Genomic DNA, 17,333 nt, shown 5'->3' with positions numbered 1-17,333 from the left:
GAAGGAGAAGGAGAAGGAGAAGGAGAAGGAGAAGGAGAAGGAGAAGGGAAGGAAAAGAAAAGAAAAGAAAAGAAAAGAAAAGAAAAGAAAAGAAAAGAAAAGAAAAGAAAAGAAAAGAAAAGAAAAGAAAAGAAAAGAAAAGAAAAGAAAAGAAAAGAAAAGAAAAGAAAAGAAAAGAAAAGAAAAGAAAAGAAAAGAAAAGAAAAGAAAAGGAGCCTCTTTCGCATACTGCACCGGCAAATGCTCGTCATCCTGTAACAGGAGGCCAGCACACATGAATATTCCTGTGTAATATGCGCGAGTGATGAGCCCCATATGCAGACCTTGGGAGAAATTAAATATTTTCTATGGTGTTTTCCAAAGAGCCTTTCTATCAAAGTGCTCGGTTGGGAGCCAAAACGCCACAGCTTTTGCAGCCCCAGCTGGTTGACACTTGAAATTATTATTATTATTATTATTATTTTATTTTATTTTATTTTATTTTTAAATGCTGATGAATATTTTCTAATTAAAAAAAACAAACCAACAAGCCGTGCTCAGGCAGGTCGAATCCAGGCAGAGTTTTAGAAGGGGCTGGAAGCCACCAGTGGTTGTTTTTTTTTTTATTTGGTGGAAGGCTGTGGAGCCTGCAGGAAGGGTCCGGAGTTAAAGCACACACATGGTCGGCATCTGTCCGGCCACAAGCACTGGGGAGGCTGCTGGAAGCACAGCGCAGGTAGGGGACGGCTCCTGGGGCCAGATCAGGGATAGAATTGCTGGAGGGAACAGGCTGAGTCTGACCTGTTTTGACCACGGGTTTAGGGCTTGCAAGCATAGGCTCGAGCATAATTTTTGGAGCATCCTCTCAAACCCTCACATGAACAACAGATACCACATGCAGATCGCTGGCGCCTGTTCGCCGAGGGATTGATTTCTCTGAGAAGGCTGGAAGCGGCTGAAGATTAGCTACTCAAGTCCCCCCCACTGAGCTATAGGAAAATGCAGCCGATTAATGGGGATTCTGTGCTTGCAGAGGTGTAGGCAGTGCAGTGGTCACTGGGAAGGAGCCTGAGGACGGACACACATGCGTGGTGGTGGTGAACCTTCTGATGATGGTTTGTTGTGAGCACGGGGCACTGCAGATGGCTAGTTTTAAGACAGGTGGAAGTGGCACAGCTGGATATGAGCTGGCTGGTTTGGACTTGGGAATGGGAGAGGAGGGCTGGTAGGGAGGAGAAGGGTTTGGGAAAAATCTGCTGGAGTCTCACAAAGTGGAGCTTGGTTGTTTTTTTTCCCACATAGGCAGACAGGCTACGGACCATCTTTTCCTTGCTGGTGTTGGTAGATAAGAAAGTAGTGTGGATGCTGTACCTCAGTTTGGCACTGGGAGATGATTCAGTTCCTGGGCTTGCAACCAGTATTTGTGCCTTCCCTCCCTTGCAGGCCTAGAAACAAATTTCATTTTAACCACTTTTTCCTTATTATTGAATATCTGTTTAATTGCTGTCTTTCAATTACAAACTCTCGTTGCAGACATCTTGTTCTCTCTTTTCTTCTTGGCAGCACACCTGGAAAGAGACTGAGAGCTGAGCCATCATCCAAACACAAATTAATCATAGAATCATAGAATGGCTTGGGTTGGAAGGGACCTTAAGAAGGGACCTCAGAGACTGTCGTTTCAGTGCCCAGCTCAGCTGACAGCAGCTGTGTGCCATGATCTGAGGCTCACTAGAGCTCATTGCCTCAACCCAGAGGGGATTTTCAGTTCCAAAGCTGTATTTACCAGTGCTGCTCATGCACGGGGGTGGTTTTGCACTGGGGGCATGCTAGATCCATGCATTTCCAGGCTGCTCTATAGTCCCCATTGCCTCCCAGCCCTGTTACTGGGCTCACCATGCTGTTCAGGCACATGTTTGCAGCGCAGTTGCCCTGTCCCCCCCTCCTTGCCCTCATGGAACTGCCTCCGTGATGTCAAACAGCTAATACCCCCTAACAAACATGCTAATTTGAGAGCTGTTAAAGCCAGGGGCCAGCATGAGGTCACAGTCCACACAAACAGATGGTGTTTTGTCCTTGATAATTAAATTTTCCTGTAGTTTGGGGTGAGAGGCTTTCGTGCCTTTTATTTCAGCACAGCTGCCTTGGGACAGCCCTGCTTTTTCCTCCTCATCCTTGACTCGCTCCCAGAGGTGAGGCTGCATCAGGACCCCAGGCAGGGGACCCTGCGGAGGACTTAGAGGTGTCATGGGGGGCTGTGGGGTTGGGAAGCCCCTCAAAGACTCGCTGAGGCCAGGTGAGCTGCGTCAGCCCCTGGCCCTTTTTGGTGTTGCTGTTGGGGTGCAGCATTGGTGTGTGCTCCCGTGCAGCAATGCTTGGCAGGCCCAGATCTTGTTGGAAATGCTGTGAGCATAGCAGGCAAAGAAGGATGCTTGTGGGTGCAAAGGAAAGGGTTTGATTCCTCCTCCTGCTCTCCAGGGAGGGTATTCTTGGGCAAGCGTGTCTCTGGTCTCTTCACTGTCTTCCACATCTCTGCAGCTGTCAGAGAGCTGCTGGCAGCAGAGGGTCCCCCTGACTCTCACTGAAAGGAAAAATGAGCTTCCCTACAGTGCTGCCTTGAGGAATCACAGGGCAGCCCTATGCCTCAGATTCACCCTCACTCACTGCTTTGTTTGGTCCAAAAACTGGGGGCTGCTGTGGCATTTGCAGGCAGTGTGTGGCCATTGGGATGAAGAAACAGCAACTGTTAGACAGATATCCTCAAAGTAGCAAAGATGTATGGGGAATAGTGGCCACCAGCACGCCAAGCCCCCACTTGCACCCAGCATCCCACTGGAACAGCCTGATCCTCCTGCACTAAGAAAGCAAAACCAGCAGCAGTTGGGACTGTTCCAAGCTCTGCTTTTCCACCATGCCAGTGCAAAGATACAAACAGGATTTTTTATTCAAGATATTAGCACGTCATTCTGGGCTTCCCCCTCCTTCCCTAATTGTGTTTTTCCCTTTCCTCTCTGTTTGGCTTAGGACAGCGTATGACTGTGACATGGTGTTGGACTTTAATGCTGTGATGTCTTTCTCTGCCCTGGAGCTTTTTAAGGCATGTTTGTGAGTTCATAAAGCAGCTTGGCCACAGACTGTCCTCAGGGCAAAAAGCTGAGTTTTGCGCAAAATCATGGGAGAAATTGAAAGGCAATGCTGCCCTATGAACAACATAAGAAATGCTGCAAGCATTGACTGGAAATCACAAACTGAACCCAGACTGCAGCAGCAGGGACTTGTAAAAAGTCTGGAGCTTTGTACTTAGAGACGTGTTCTAGGGTTCTGTTTTTGTCTTTTTTCTTTCCCCATCATCGTTATTTTTCTGTTTTCATGCCTGAATACTGAAAGTTCATGCACAGCACTAAGAGTGTGTTCCTGGAGAGGCGGAAGGAGCAGGACCTTCCACCAAACACAATGGTCATGGTGATTTCCCCACCTTCCTAGGAGGGGCACTGGGAAACGTGGGATCCTCAATCATCTCCCATCTCTCATCAGTGCATCTCCCATTGATGTGAAGAGGAAGCATCTTTGGAAGGTTACAACCCAAGGCCCCACTCAAACAGAGGCTCCAGAAAAGCTGTGCACTTCTTTCATAGAAGCCAGCTGTTGATTGATTCCTGCAGCATGTCTCTGCGGGGAGCCAGGAAGTGCTCACTGTGGGAGAAAGTTGATTAAAAAGGGGTGAACACACAACAGTGACCAAAAAAAAAAAAAAAAAGCCATTTGTTTTTGTATCTCACTGCATCAGTATGGAGGAGAAAGGATTCGGGCTCATGTCTACATGCTCACCATAGCTTCATGCCCTGTATGTGTTGGGGTGGTGAAGAACAGGCTCAGGGGTGATGTTTCTCTGCAATCCATGCCTGTGAAGATTCAGCCTCCTCCTGCCCTCCCATGCTTTCTCCCAGAACCGATTTCGAAGACACGCGTCGCTTATTAGTATGCCAAGCTTTGTGTTGCCTTTTATCACTGCTGGAACAGATGGCTGGGCTTGGACCGCTGCCCTTCGCTTGCAGATAGGCTGGTTCATTTGGTGGCAGTGGTGAGAACAGGTACGAGCTGCAGGAAATGTCCCTCTGTGAGGCAGGAAGAGGGGACAGACGGCAGCAGGCAGCTGCCCGTGCGTTAGGCCAGAACAATGGCTGTGGAGCCAAGGGCTGTTCATAAACAGGGCTGCTGAAGATGATCCCAGTAATGAGCTTGGGTGATGCTTAAGAAGGTAGGACACACCTGGCAGAGAGCCATGCTGCAAGGATGGTCCCCTTCCTGTCCTTGGAGAAGGGCAGGTTGTAGCACCTACTGTCCCCTTCTCAGCATCAGGGTGTTGTCCGCAGTTTTAATGTGGTGGAACTCACTTTGTCATTTTGCATAGAGCTGGCTTAAAAGGAAGGGTACCCACTCTGTTCCTGGAGCTGAGATCCTCCCAGCCCTGCAGACAAGGGCAGTGGCTGAGATTGGTTGTCCTAGGGGATCTCTGGTCCACAGCTCCCTGCCCATCACGTCTGTGATCCACACAAGCCAGCAATTACCTGTCCCAGAGTCCAAGCAGGCAGTTCCCCAATCAACCTGTGATGTTTCTGGGATGCTCACACATCCCTCAATGTTCTCAGCTCCCTGCTGTGCCTCCTGGAAAGCTGTTCTGGTGTTATGCTCCAGCAGAGCCACCTCTTCCATCCCTGTGAGCACAGTGAGAAGATCTGGTGGGTGCCATTCTCACTGAGGTCCTGGTTATGTCGTGCCTCCAAGCTTTCCAGTGCTTTCCAAGCATTCATGTGGTAGAGCCAGAAGCCCCTTAAGCAGATGGACTAGTAGTCTCTTCCAACCTTAATGATTCTAAGCCTATGGCTGCCTTGGTGTGTGTGTCTTCAAACAAAACAGATGGAAATTTTTTTGGAAGACTTCCCTTCATTTTCCATCCACCTCTCCTTCTTCCAGGCAGGGAAGAGGTGGAGTTCTCAAGAGCAAGGAGCCAATTAATTTCTACTGGTCCAGCAGCGCTTGGTCTGGGTGGACAGTGTGCTAATCACCATCTTGACAGTGGGAGCTTAAATTAGATTTAAGGAGCACTTTCAAGTAACGGGGCTGACCCTGCCGATAAGGCTTTATGAAACACATATTAAGAGATGCTAAAGCTTGTCTTCTCTTCTCTTGAGCTAAAAAATAAGGTCCAGTGCTGATGAGGCACTGTGAAGCAACAGAGCTTTAGGGCTGCAAATAAACCTCTCACGTTAGATGCTGAGTGAGAGTATTGTTGTCTATTTTCCATTTTGCTATCATGAGAAGGGACCAGTGATAGGGATGTCTCTCTGTCCCATGCAGCTCTCACATGGGACAGCTGTAGCATGGGCTCTGTGAGCAGAGGGCTGGCTGAGCAACCACGGGTGGCTGTGGTCAGCCTTTTCCTGTTGATCTGATGCCCAGGAGTTTGTCTGCTGCATCTCCAGTGCAGATGCACTGTTTGCAGTCAGTGTCTGCAATGTAGGTGTAGCATCATGTCCCAGCAGCAGAGAAAGTTGTCAGATCTCCTCAGGATATAGGCGTTCTGGGGTGTCCATAGTCAGCACCTGAAGTGCAGGCATACCATAGCATTTACAGCCAGCATCTGCAGGACAGGTGTGCTGTAACATCAGCAGTCAGCATCTGTAGTGCAGGTGTTCTGCAGTGTTGTTATGGGCAGGTGCAGCGCAAGCAGAGCTTCATGCCTACCATTGGTGCAGGTGTACCACAGCAGCTGCAGTTGGTGTCAGTAGTGTGGGCTCACCACAGTGCAGAGCCCATGGACAGCTCTTGGCAGAGCTGCAGTGGAGACATACAGGGAGGAAATGAGTTAATTGAGGTTTTGGGGTTTTTTCTCTTCTGGATCACCACTTGGGAGCTGGGTCCTGTAACAGCAGAGCTGGGGGGAATTTCCTGACAGAAGGCTGTCGAGCGGTCATGAGGTTTGGAAACCAAGGCTGCTTGTGCACATTTCTGGCAGATGCTCGCAGGATGGCCAAGCAGCTTTCAGCAGGCCATAGCTGGTTGCTACCTCATTAACCAGCAAGTGTCTCCATGGCTTTGGGGATCACATTAACAGGAGGTGGGAAGGGATCTGAGCCAATGAAGAAGAGGACCCTGGGACTGTGCAGCAGAGGTTGGCATCTTGTTTTCTGGCTAGATACCTACTCCCCATCCTTATGCTGCCAGTCCCACCTCATCACACCACACCAGTTCACATCTCATCACTGTGCCCCTCACCCTAGCTCAGGGACAGGCATGGGTCTTGTCTTCACATCTTCATGCTGGCCACATCTTGCTTACAAAGAGCCTGTCTGACCCAGGGGAAGCGCCGCTGGAAGCACATTTGGATAGAATGAGAACTGCTGGAGTGGATCACGCTCATGTCCACATTGAAACAGCCTCTAAGAATGACCATCAGAGCTCTACTTTCCACTCTGCTGCCAAGAAATAATTCACCACAGGGGCAAAAGCAAATATTGCCCGAACTGCTTTTCTGCAGAAGATTGAGTTCCCCACCACTGAGTTTGCTGTGATACAAATGTGGTTCCCTGCTGTCACCTTTCATATGTTTCCTGCAGGAACAGGGACACAGCCCAGGGTCCCTTCTGTTCAAGCACGACTGGTGCTTTGCTGTATGCTGCCCCGTGCAGCTGCCTGTCAGGGTGCAGGCATCTGTTAGAAACACCATTAGATGAGCACATGCAGCCAATGGAAATTTGCATTGGAAGCATATGCAGAAATGTTGGAGGTTTTGTTATGTGTTTGGAAAAAGAATAATAATGGCTTTGGGCAAAACAGGCAAACGAAGCAAATGCTGCATGGGAAATTGTGATTTGAGTGAGGAAAAGTTGGTTTTCTCTCTAGATTTTTCACACTGAAATAGCTCCGATTCCTGCCTGGCTGCAGGGCTTGTCTCTGAGATGAAATGGAGATTTTCAGGGGCAAAAACAGCTGAGCAGTGGGAACTCTGTGCTGGCACTGGGCACTGTGGGCTCCCAGAGGACCGTGGCCATTTCCCTGCTCTCTTCTGCCCTTGTAAGCCAAGCAGTATCACTCTTGAGAATCCCTTCCCCGTGGTACCCATTTGTGCACGGGTCTTGCCTCAGGGGAGACTGCCAGGCAAGCAGGCAGGAAGAAGCAGCAGCAATTATTTTAATGACTTGATAAGATGAGGAGCAGGAAGGGTGGGAGGCTGTGATCCCCAGGAGGAGCAGTAGATGTGAGATTGGGAGTGCGATGCTTGAGATAACATCGGCACTGAGGCTGCAGTGAGCAGCCTTGGGTGGCTGCATCCCCACTGGGATGGGGACATGAATGGCAGCAGTGTCACACAGGATGTGGTGAGGATGAGTGCAGGATGCAGACTGGGAAGCTGGCATGGGGAAAGGAGAAGCAGAACAGAAGCACAGTGAGTGATAACGATGTAGTAATTAGTGGTAAATCTCCTCAACCCCAGCTTTCAAAGGCCATTATCTCTACTTTGCAGGCGGGGAAACTGAGGCACAGGGAGAGTGATTTGTTCACGGTGACCCGGGAGGGCAGGGGCAGGTGCCATGGTGTGTGAGGATCTGCTCTCACCACCAGTCCTCGTGGTGCAAACCTATTGCCATCAATCCAGCAGCAATGTCCTGTCTCTTCTCTGCGCTCCCCATTTTCAGTGCCCCATCTGCTGCCCTGGAGAGGCATTTGGAGCTGGGCTGGTGCCACTGCCCTGCAAAACCTGTGTGCCCAGCCATGCTTGCTTTCCTATCCAGCCCACAAAAATCTCATGTCCTGCTGCGAACTCGAAGCCATCTGGGCTCCTGCATGGGCTGTGTTGGTAAGGGAATATGTTTTGCTGGGTTTTTTTGTGTGTTTTTTTTTTTTTTTCTTTTGCTGGCCGATGCAGCTCCCCCTTTATTTAGGTCTAAATGGATGCCATCTGGCTAACGAGCCTATACTCATGTTCTAGATTAAAAGGCAATCCTCCACGCGTTACCAGTACGACGCTTTAGATTAGAGAGGTTTAAACGGTTGTGAAGGTGTAATTTGCTTTTCACGCAATGCTGTTCACCTCCTGGCAGACAGGCTGGCAGCACCGCCATCCCCAGCAGCTCCCTCCTGCCCTGGTCCCCTGCATCAACCCTATTTGCCGTGTGACCAGGGAGGGTCATGCTGTTTCTCTTGATCCCAGAAATGCTGCAGCATCTGCATCTTGCATATCCTAAGCACAGAGCATTGCCATGGAGAGGTGGGATATGGCTCCATCTCTTATGAAGAAAAGATAACTCCAGGTTGCTTATCTTGATTGGGTTACACATGCCTCTTTGTAGTCCATTTGCAGGCAGATGCTGAAGGGAGCCCAGCCCCAGGGCTTGACTTCTTGGGGAGAAGTTGAAAAGCAGAGGAGAAAAAGAGAGCAGTTGTGCAAGGTGTATCGTAGCCTGCAGGCACCTAAGTCTGTTGGCAGCTCTGTTGGAAAGTGCCACAGGCCATGGAACCATGAAGTGTATGCTGACAAAACACCTCCTTTTGCTATAAGTTCTCCCATTGTGGACTGAAATTTTGCTGCGTGGCAGCACAGAATCACAGAATGGCCAGGGTTGGAAGGGACCTCAAGGATCATGAATCTCCAACCCCTCTGCCACAGGCAGGGCCACCAACCTCCCCATTTAATACTAGACCAGAATGCCCAGAGCCCCATCCAGTCTGGCCTTAAACACCTTTAGGCATGGGGCATCCACAGCCTCTCTGTACAGCCTGTTCCAGCACCTCACCATTGTCATGGTATCCCCTTGCTCCTCCCATGCAGGGTCCAGCTCTGGGTGCACTGCTTGCAAGCTCTCCTGTGGCAAACCGTGACTGCTTCTGTCTGTGCTTGCTTCCACAGATGGCCAATCCTGTCCCATCAGCCTGCTGCGTGGTGCTCGCCGCGGTGGTGGTGGTGTATGCTCAGAGGCACAGCCAGGGTGAGTCTTGTCCCATCTCCAGGGGGATCTCAACAAATGCGGGTGCTGCTCCTCTAGCCTCTTTTCTAGCACAAGCTGGGTGTGCTTGTTGCATTTTCTTGATGTTATATTTCTGGATGTCATTGTTTTCTCCTCTGCTTGATGTGTGCATCCCCTCCTGCCTGTGCTAGGGATTCGGACATCCTGTGTCCCACCAGCACCTGCTGGTCCTTCTTGGTGCATTTCCTCCTGCCCAGACTCCTGCTTGTTCCAGGATGCTCCTGCAACCTTTCCCATCCCTTTTACTCCTCTTCTACACCATGAAAGGAAGGGAGGCTGGGAAGAAGCAGAGCATGACAACCCCAGTGCCTGACACCCAATCCCATGGTTATCACTGCTGCCCCGTTGTGCTGTGATCTCCTTGGGGTGATTTTGTCCTCACCTCACATCTGCGCCCACCATTAGCTCATGCCTCTCTAGGTGAGCAGAGGATGTGGGGCTTTGGAGAGAAGATATTTTAGAGTCACTAATGGTATTTGGAGCTGGAGGACCCCATGCCACCTTGGGTCCAGACCTGAGCAGGACGTTTTTGGGCAACTGTTTGGGTTTCTCTATGGAGTCACTTGTGGCAGCCCTGTAAAAGAGAACAGAATGGGGAGCCTCCATGGTTTTCCTGACAGTCAGCAGTTGCTTTCAGTGGGTTATGGAGCAGAGTTTTGCTGGCTAGCTCTGATAAGAATACCTGTGCATTCGTGGAGTTGGTGGGGTTGAGGAATCCTGCAGGAGCACCTTACTGACCTGCTCTAAATCCAGATGGGTGGTTTTGTGCAGCCCTGCAGCTGGGATTTGGTGGCATGTGGGTTTGCTTGTTTTTCCTGCCCAGAACTCACCCCATTCTCATAGCTGCAGCCTCCCTCATCCCCTGCCCTCATCCCCTGTCTGCACTTGCTGCTTAGGCTGGAGAAGTGGGGCTGGAAGATGAATGAATCCCATTGATGGCAGTGACTGGATGGAGTGGGGGAAGATGCAGGTGTAGAGTCCATTTATCACGCTCTTGAGGCACGCTCAACTTTAATAGCTCATGAAGCACTTTAAGAGATGCATTAGCACTGAATACGTGAGCGAGGAGGATGTGACAAGCTGTTAAGCAAGCGGGAGCACTGTGCAGCAAGGCTGGCCACCTGCTTCTGGCTCTCACGTGCGCACTGGTGATTACTGGAGCGTCCTGCATTGTGCCACATGAATCTATAAAAGCAGCATTGGATGTAGCAGTGGTGAGGTTGCTTGTGTGTCAACTCCTCTGCTGCTCATCTTTGCTCCTTCTCCTTGGAGCAGGAGGAGTGAAGGGCACTTTTCTTTTGGATGCGACTCCCCAAGCCCCAAGTTTTTGGGGTGGAAATAGACCTAAGGGGACGTGCATCAACTACCCTTCCTCCATCCCTCTCTAGAACAGTCTTGCTCCAGGGAAGTTTGCTTCTGGCAAACCAGTTTGGTGATGCCCACACCATGCTTGCTTTACCTGAGCATGGGTTAATAACCACCATGCCTGAGCACACAATCCTTGGGGGCTACCTAGCTACCAGCCAACAGGATCCCCCCCCTTTTGTACTGTTCCTTTCCTTGGTATCCATGGTAGATTGCTGAAGGTAAGTGTCAAGCAGGAGACACAAGGGTGGATTACTCAGTGAGGTTTGATGAGTGAATGGAGGTTGCATGGTGTGCTCACTGTCCATCCCATTGCTATCGAAGCAGACACTCTGCACTGTGAGTGCTGTGGTGCGTGCTGGGTGGCTGTGCTGCACACAGTATGCTGCACCTGCATGAGTGGTGCTGCAGCAATCCATGCAAGAGGCAGCTCTTAGGTCTTAGGTGCCATGACCAGAGAGAGCCCTGTCCCCATCCGTCAGCCTTGCCAGAGTTATATACGCAGCTGTTCCAGATTGAGATTTCTCTGCTTTTAAAAGAGGAGTAATTCTGTTTTATTGATCCTCACCTTGCTGAATTAACTCGCGTTTAAACAATAATTATGTTTTCACGTGGGAGAGGAGAGAAGGAGATGAACGTCTCTGGAAATTAATGCATTTCAGGCGCCGCAAGCTGGGGTTAATTTATTGATGAGTGGAGAAGCCACTATCTCCTCTGTTTCTCACCAGTAACAGGCAATTAGCCCCCATCCTTCCTCAACCGAGGAAAAGACAGAGATTTTGTTTCATCAGTTTCCCTCCTTTCCTGCTCCCTTCAGCCCCAGCACTAATCGTTTGCAATCGGTTCTGCTGCAAAGCCTCCCAAGAGCTCCATCCGAACGTGCCTCGTTAGAGATGCTGCCCACATTGCATCTAAGACAAAGCCTGAGCCGATAAACAGCCTTTGAAATGCACAGCAAAGCCATGCAAATTGGCTTCTCTGAGAGCAGGTCGACTGTGCATACCTTCCTTTCTCCCCTTTACATCATGTGATGTTTATGTTGGCTGACAAGAATGTGACCAACTCTGTTCCTGGATCACTTGGCCCATGCAGGTCCCTGGAGCATCAGCCTGGCAGGGTTAAACCAGTTGCTTTGCTTCTTTGGGTTTTGCCTTTTTTTCTCTGTAAGGGTGGTTATTTTCATACAGGTGCATGGTTGGTTTGTAGACGTGCATCTGGTTTTCTGATAGTGATTCAGATGACATGCAGTTAAAGTGCTGGGATGAAAGTCCTTACTGCACTTCCAGTGGGGCCCAAGGGGTTTGTTTGTGACAGCCTCTGCACTTATGCTGCCAGATATGATGCTACCCATGTCCTAAACCCAGGGAGGACTGAGCCCATGGAGACATCCAGGAAGATGTTCTCTTTCAGTGTACTATTGGAGCAGGAGTCTCATGGCTCCTTGATGAGAGAAGCATTCAGCACAGCATGCTGACAATGCCTCTGGGCTTGCAGAGCCACTTTACAATGCATAGTGCACTTACATGGCAGGTTTTAGGGAGATATGGGACCACTAGAGACCCAATTTGTGCATGTTTGGGAACAGAGGTGTATTTTTCTACAGCAAAATAATTTGGAATTTCAGTATTTAAGTAGCACTGGGACAGGAGAAAAAAAGTTTGGGATGATTTTTAATTCCCCTTTTTTCTCCCTGTTCGCAGCTGGAGTATTCCTATTCCTGCACATCACTGAATTTCCAGAGCTGGAGCTGTGATCCTCTTCCCTCTTCCATCCCTTGCTGTTTCTTTTGCATCTGATTTTACTTACCAGCTCAGCAGGTTGGACTATCTTAGGATCCTTCTGTGCCCCCCAGGACAAATAGCTTTGCTTCCTCTGATCACTTCGGAAACAGGGTTTGCAAAGCCTCAGGCATCCGGCCATTCTTTTGGCTTGATTTTGTCCCATTATTCACTGTTAAAAAAAAAATCTGAAGCAGAATATAGTTATGTGTGTGATTCATGGGATGACTGTGCACCGGTTCTGAAGGCTGGCAGGGAATCTGGGGACGCATCCCTCCTGCCTGCCTTCTTGGACTCTGCCCTGCCAAGGGGCAGATGGCTCTGTGCTTTTCTCTTGCTTTTCCCTGCAGCAGCTGGTGTTCATATCAACACGCTTCTTGGGTGCTGGAGTCCTGCTCTGAGCTGGTCCTGGTGACCTACAGCTCTGTTCTGTATCATTCATGGTTATGAATAACGGATCTGTACAACACTCTTGACAAAGCAAATGGCTGCATCGATGAGACGTGTGCTGCTGCACAGGTGCAACAAACCCAGTACAAGACAGAGGTTAGGGATTATTTTAGACCCTTTCTCACCTCTTTGCTCTTTCAAAGACTCCAGATTCAAGGGAAGCCTCAGCACCCAGCCTTTGAACCTCCTTGTGCTTTTCTCCGCTAGATTTCAAGATATAGCCATTACCACCAGACAGCTACCTAGAGACCCCAGCCAGGCCAATGTCTGGGCTTCTACTCAGCATCCTCTTACTCAAGCTCAATTCTTACTTTTTCCCTATTGCTCCTGTCAGTCTTCCCTGATACTGAGTGTTTGTAGCCATCCTTTCTGAAATGCGTGCACTGGATCTAAAGCAGCAGCGCGGGAGCAGTCTATTCTCTGCTTTTATCACGCTATCAGAGTGCCATTCAGTCATGCATTAAGTGACATGACAAACATCTGTCATGTGTTGTTTGTTTGGTTTCCCATCCTTTCTCCAGGGTGAGATGTGTGTGCAATGGAGTGTTTTGGAATTTCTGTAAACACCCGTACGCAGCTGCTGACTGTTAGCTGTGGGGAAGACAAGGTCAGAAAGACAACGCACGTGTGAGCAGGAAACTGCCATGGTGCAGGCTTCCCTCTGAGTGAGCTCTGCCTTCTTGTTGCCTTGCATGGCATACCTGCCCGTGGGTTGGAGATCTAGTAATCTTTAAGGTCGATTCCAACCCAAGTCATTCTATAATTTTGTGATTGCACCTGCCCACCTCCTGGCATCTCCATGCGTCTCAGGCCATGTTTTGCTCTGGTGTTTCATCTCCAGATGCCTCCTGCAAGGTCATTTTGGAGTTGTTGTCCTCCAGATACAGCTCTTATGGTAAATGGGCTTGTGGACAATGGACTTGTCCATTCTGCTCTGTACATCAGCCTTCATGTTTCCTGTGAACTTTTCCAACACCAGCTTTACACTGCCTGCAAGATAATTGATAAGGCGAGTGATTAGCAGTGGGCCAAGAGCAGATCTCTGCATGGCCATGCTGGGAACACCCTCCTGCAATGATGACTCCCCATTAACAATTAATTCCCCATTAGCAATCACATTTTTTTAATCTTTCCTGTTATAATTCTGGATGCTGTCATTATCCAGCTGGCTGAAATGTCAGCTTTGCTCAATGCATGAGCTGGTTACAGAGCACTCCTGGTTGGGAAGCAAAGCTTGGCACAGCCTCTACCTGCCCTGCATTCTTCACTCTTTGCAAGTCATCTCAAAGCCAAAATGCTGCTCACATGGGCTTCATGGAGAGTTCAAAGAGCTAGAACCAAGGTATCATGCCAGATCAATAAGAGGACACATCTTGGCATTGGAAGGACATTATCAGGGTTTGCTCAGCCTGTACTCAGACTAAGCAAGCTTCAGTTTTCATTGATATTCACATTTTCTGTTCCTGAAAGACCTTAGTCCCAGGGCAAACATAAAGAGATGCTCCTGTCTTCTTTCCTACTGCTGGGGGTGAACGTGGAGGTGGTATAGCATAGGGATGCCTTTGCAAGGAAGAGTCATGATCTCCATGCCTAGGTATTCATCACTGTGACAGTTTCCCCACTGCAACCCCATCTTCTTTGGCAGCACACAGCCTCAGGGAAGCAACAAGGACAACGATTCACTCCTAGCTGGGCAGACACTTCAGCTGCAGCCTGTTAAACATCACTGCATGCCATTAGGACATAAGGTACCTCATAAAAGCTTGGGGTCCCCTCACTGCCTTGATCTTCTTGCCTTGCTGTGAAGGTGAGTCTGGCTGATAAAAGGAAGCACAGCCACATGCTGTATCCTTTCTTCTCTAGCTGTCCCCCATTTTCTCCCTTCCTTCTCTCTGGCCCAAAACACCTGGCTACTTGTGCAGCACAACTGCATCTCCTGTCTACCTGCCTACAAAGACTACCCTGTTTGCAAAGGAGAAGAAAACAGCAAAAATAGCCCCAGCTCCTGGAACATCTCTTTCTATTACTGGACATCCCTCTGAGCTGAAGTAGACTTCCTGCCCAGACATGGATTGAATTATGGCCAAGCTCTTGGAAGCTGACCTTGTGGTCAGCCGGGGCACGGGCTTGCTAATAAATGCAGTCATCCCCTACCGCAGACAGCCTATTTTTAGTGCCTGTGTTTCCTTGCCTGCTGCCTCTCAGCCCTGCCCAGTGGCCCTGCAGATCCCAAGCTGGTCATCTTGGCAGCGTGGCTCATGCTGTGGGATAGCCCTGCTGGGAGCAGAAGCCTCGCTCCTCCCACTAGGACATGAGATATCCAGGGAAACCGTTCCATTTGCTGCCTGTTAGTTTTGCATGCACGCAGCGATGTGGCTTCTCCAGCTGGGTTGTGCTTGGGACTACGGCTGCACTCCCTGTCTGTTGGGCAAGGAGCTGTGAGCTTGCTGTGCTTTACACAGGGGGTGCACTTAGAAAATAGCTGCAGCTCTGTGCAAGGTGAGCATTCCATTGTGCAGAATGCTCTCATGTACAGAAAGAGGGATGCTCCTAAGGTAGAGATGAGGTTCTGGAGCAAAGCAAGGATCAGTTCCTGGGCTGAGAACATGGGAAGGATATCACAGAATTGTTTGCTATGAAAAAGACCTTTAAAAGTCACCTGGTCCAACTCCCCTGCAGTGAGCAAGGACACCCACAGCTCCATCAGGTGCTCAGAGCCCTTCCAGCCTGACCTTGAGCATCTGCAGGGATGGGGAATCCACCATCTTTCTGGACAATTCAAATCTTAGAAATAAGTAACACTAACAAACGTATGAACGCCTCCATCAGCTGGTGTATTGAAGTGAATCACAAAGCTATAGATTAAAAAAAAAGAAGTTTGGATCTGGCAGGTTTTGAAGAAGTAAATCTGCAGACTCAAAGAACAGGGGAAGATCATCCACTACAGTGATGAGAGAAAGAAGATGTTAGGAGGATCACAGTCTGCCAGGACTCACTAGTTCAGGCAGCGGCAAGGAAAATTGTGTCTCAGTAACCTCTCGGACTTCATTAGACGTATTGGAAAGTGCTGACAGAGAGGAACTGGGGTTTGCAACCCACTCAGCTCCTATAGAAGCTCTGAGTAAGGTGTTTCCACCTGAGGAAAAAAGCCCTAGGAGTTCCCCAGGTTGCCAGGATCCTCTGAAAGCATGAGCAGCCACACAGGACACCAAGGGTCTGCCCACAGATGGCATTCTGTGCTGGGAACTGTTCTTTCCATGAACTCTACACTAATCTCTTTTTGATGAGGGAGGAAGCAGCCTCATCCAAGGGTTATACCTGTTGTTTTTATGCTTGTTACGTTGATGAAGGCCACCAGAAGTGAAGGATCTTGTAAAGCTGTGAAGTTGAAGTGGAAACCAAGCATGTTGGGGATTTGGCTTGAGCCAGCCTGCAAAAGCTAGGTAAGGTCTCCCCTTGGAAGTTGCACACGGCCACCCCAGAAGTCAGCACCTTGCACTGCCAGCACAGCCTGCTCCCACCAGCACTGGGACACTCTGTGTTTCTCCCTTTTTGAGGGTTCCCAGAATCTGGAGTGCTGGGTTGCAGGTTGCCCCGGCATTGCAAAGCCATCTCAGGTCAGGATGAAGGAGCAAAGCACTGTGGCACTGGGCAGTGCTTGCAAGGCTCTAGCAAAGGGGAAGGCAGCAGTGTCCAAGCAAAGCTGTGGATAATAAGAGCACAGTTGCAGAGAAACTGAGACCAGGCATCCTTCTCTCTGCTTTCTGAGAAAAGGGTGTTGCTAGGGTAGAAGCAGGGTGAAGGCATCTCAAAATGTGCTCAGGAGAGCAGATGCTGTGCACAACATGTACAGAAGGAGCAGAAGTGCTACTTGCAAGATGTGCAGTCTGTTCTGTGTCTGAAAAAAGCATCTTTCAGGATAAGCAGTGTTGGGCATCACTAAATGGAGTGGATCCATGCAGAGAAGCCAATATAATTGTGGCATATTAAAAGGAAAAGAAGAAGGATTGAGCAGAGTCTGTGGCAGGCTTGTTACTGAGAGGAAAAGCAATGCATGTCACCTTGTAATGAGTGCTCTAGCAAGGCCAATCAGGTGGAGAAGTGAAGTGAGACTGCAAAGCAATCCACAGTGATGGAGGCAGGAGGGGTTACTGCAGTATTACCCAATGTACAGACCATTGATCTCTTGGTTAGGATTTTCTGAAGATTGTTACTTAGGCTTAGGTGCCACCAGGTGCTAATTGAAGCTGAGGAGCCTGGAGCCTTTTCCTTGCACTACTGCATACACTAGTGTGCAGGATTAGTTCTTGGCCCCAGGCAGGATGCATCCACCCACGGTGCAAAAATCCCTGTGGATGGGGCAGAGCCTTGCTGTATGGTGCCAGCAGAGCTATGTGCTGTCCTTCATCCCAGGTTCAGCACACCATGATGTACCCTTCCTAGCTTTTTTAGTTTGCAAAGCCTGGAGTGTTTTCCCCAGCGCCCATCCCTATTAGCTGATACAAACTATCCATACAAGTTCTTCTCTTCTCTTTTTGTTTTCTGAAGTGTTACAGAGCAGCCAGAGGTCTGCAGCACCCAAACTGAAAAACACTGACCTGCAAGGCTGAGAGCCCAAGGGTGCTTTGCTATGCTGCAGAGTGCTTCTGCATTGGAGAAAGACAGGAGCATACATGTGCAGGCAATGCACGGGGTCTCTGCAGTGGCCATCCTGGTGCTCCCATGCCCATTCAGACGA

The 17,333-nt window shown here is 49.5% G+C and overlaps 1 protein-coding gene across 2 annotated transcripts in view; it reads left to right on the top strand.

The window, feature by feature from the left end:
• The window catches only part of CNTFR (ciliary neurotrophic factor receptor), a 171,408-nt gene that overhangs the window by 93,861 nt on the left and 60,214 nt on the right, over window positions 1-17,333 (top strand). For both annotated transcript variants that reach the window (XM_042862407.1, XM_042862405.1), the window contains one exon: window positions 8,885-8,963. In XM_042862407.1, coding sequence (XP_042718341.1) covers window positions 8,885-8,963 — 79 coding nt within the window. The remainder of the gene's footprint in view (window positions 1-8,884; window positions 8,964-17,333) is intronic.

Source organism: Lagopus leucura, unplaced genomic scaffold (genome assembly GCF_019238085.1).
Source record: "Lagopus leucura isolate 7727_CA_CO unplaced genomic scaffold, USGS_WTPT01 Super-Scaffold_650, whole genome shotgun sequence".
In the NCBI taxonomy this organism is placed as follows: domain Eukaryota; kingdom Metazoa; phylum Chordata; class Aves; order Galliformes; family Phasianidae; genus Lagopus; species Lagopus leucura.
This window is presented reverse-complemented; position numbering and strand designations above follow the sequence as displayed.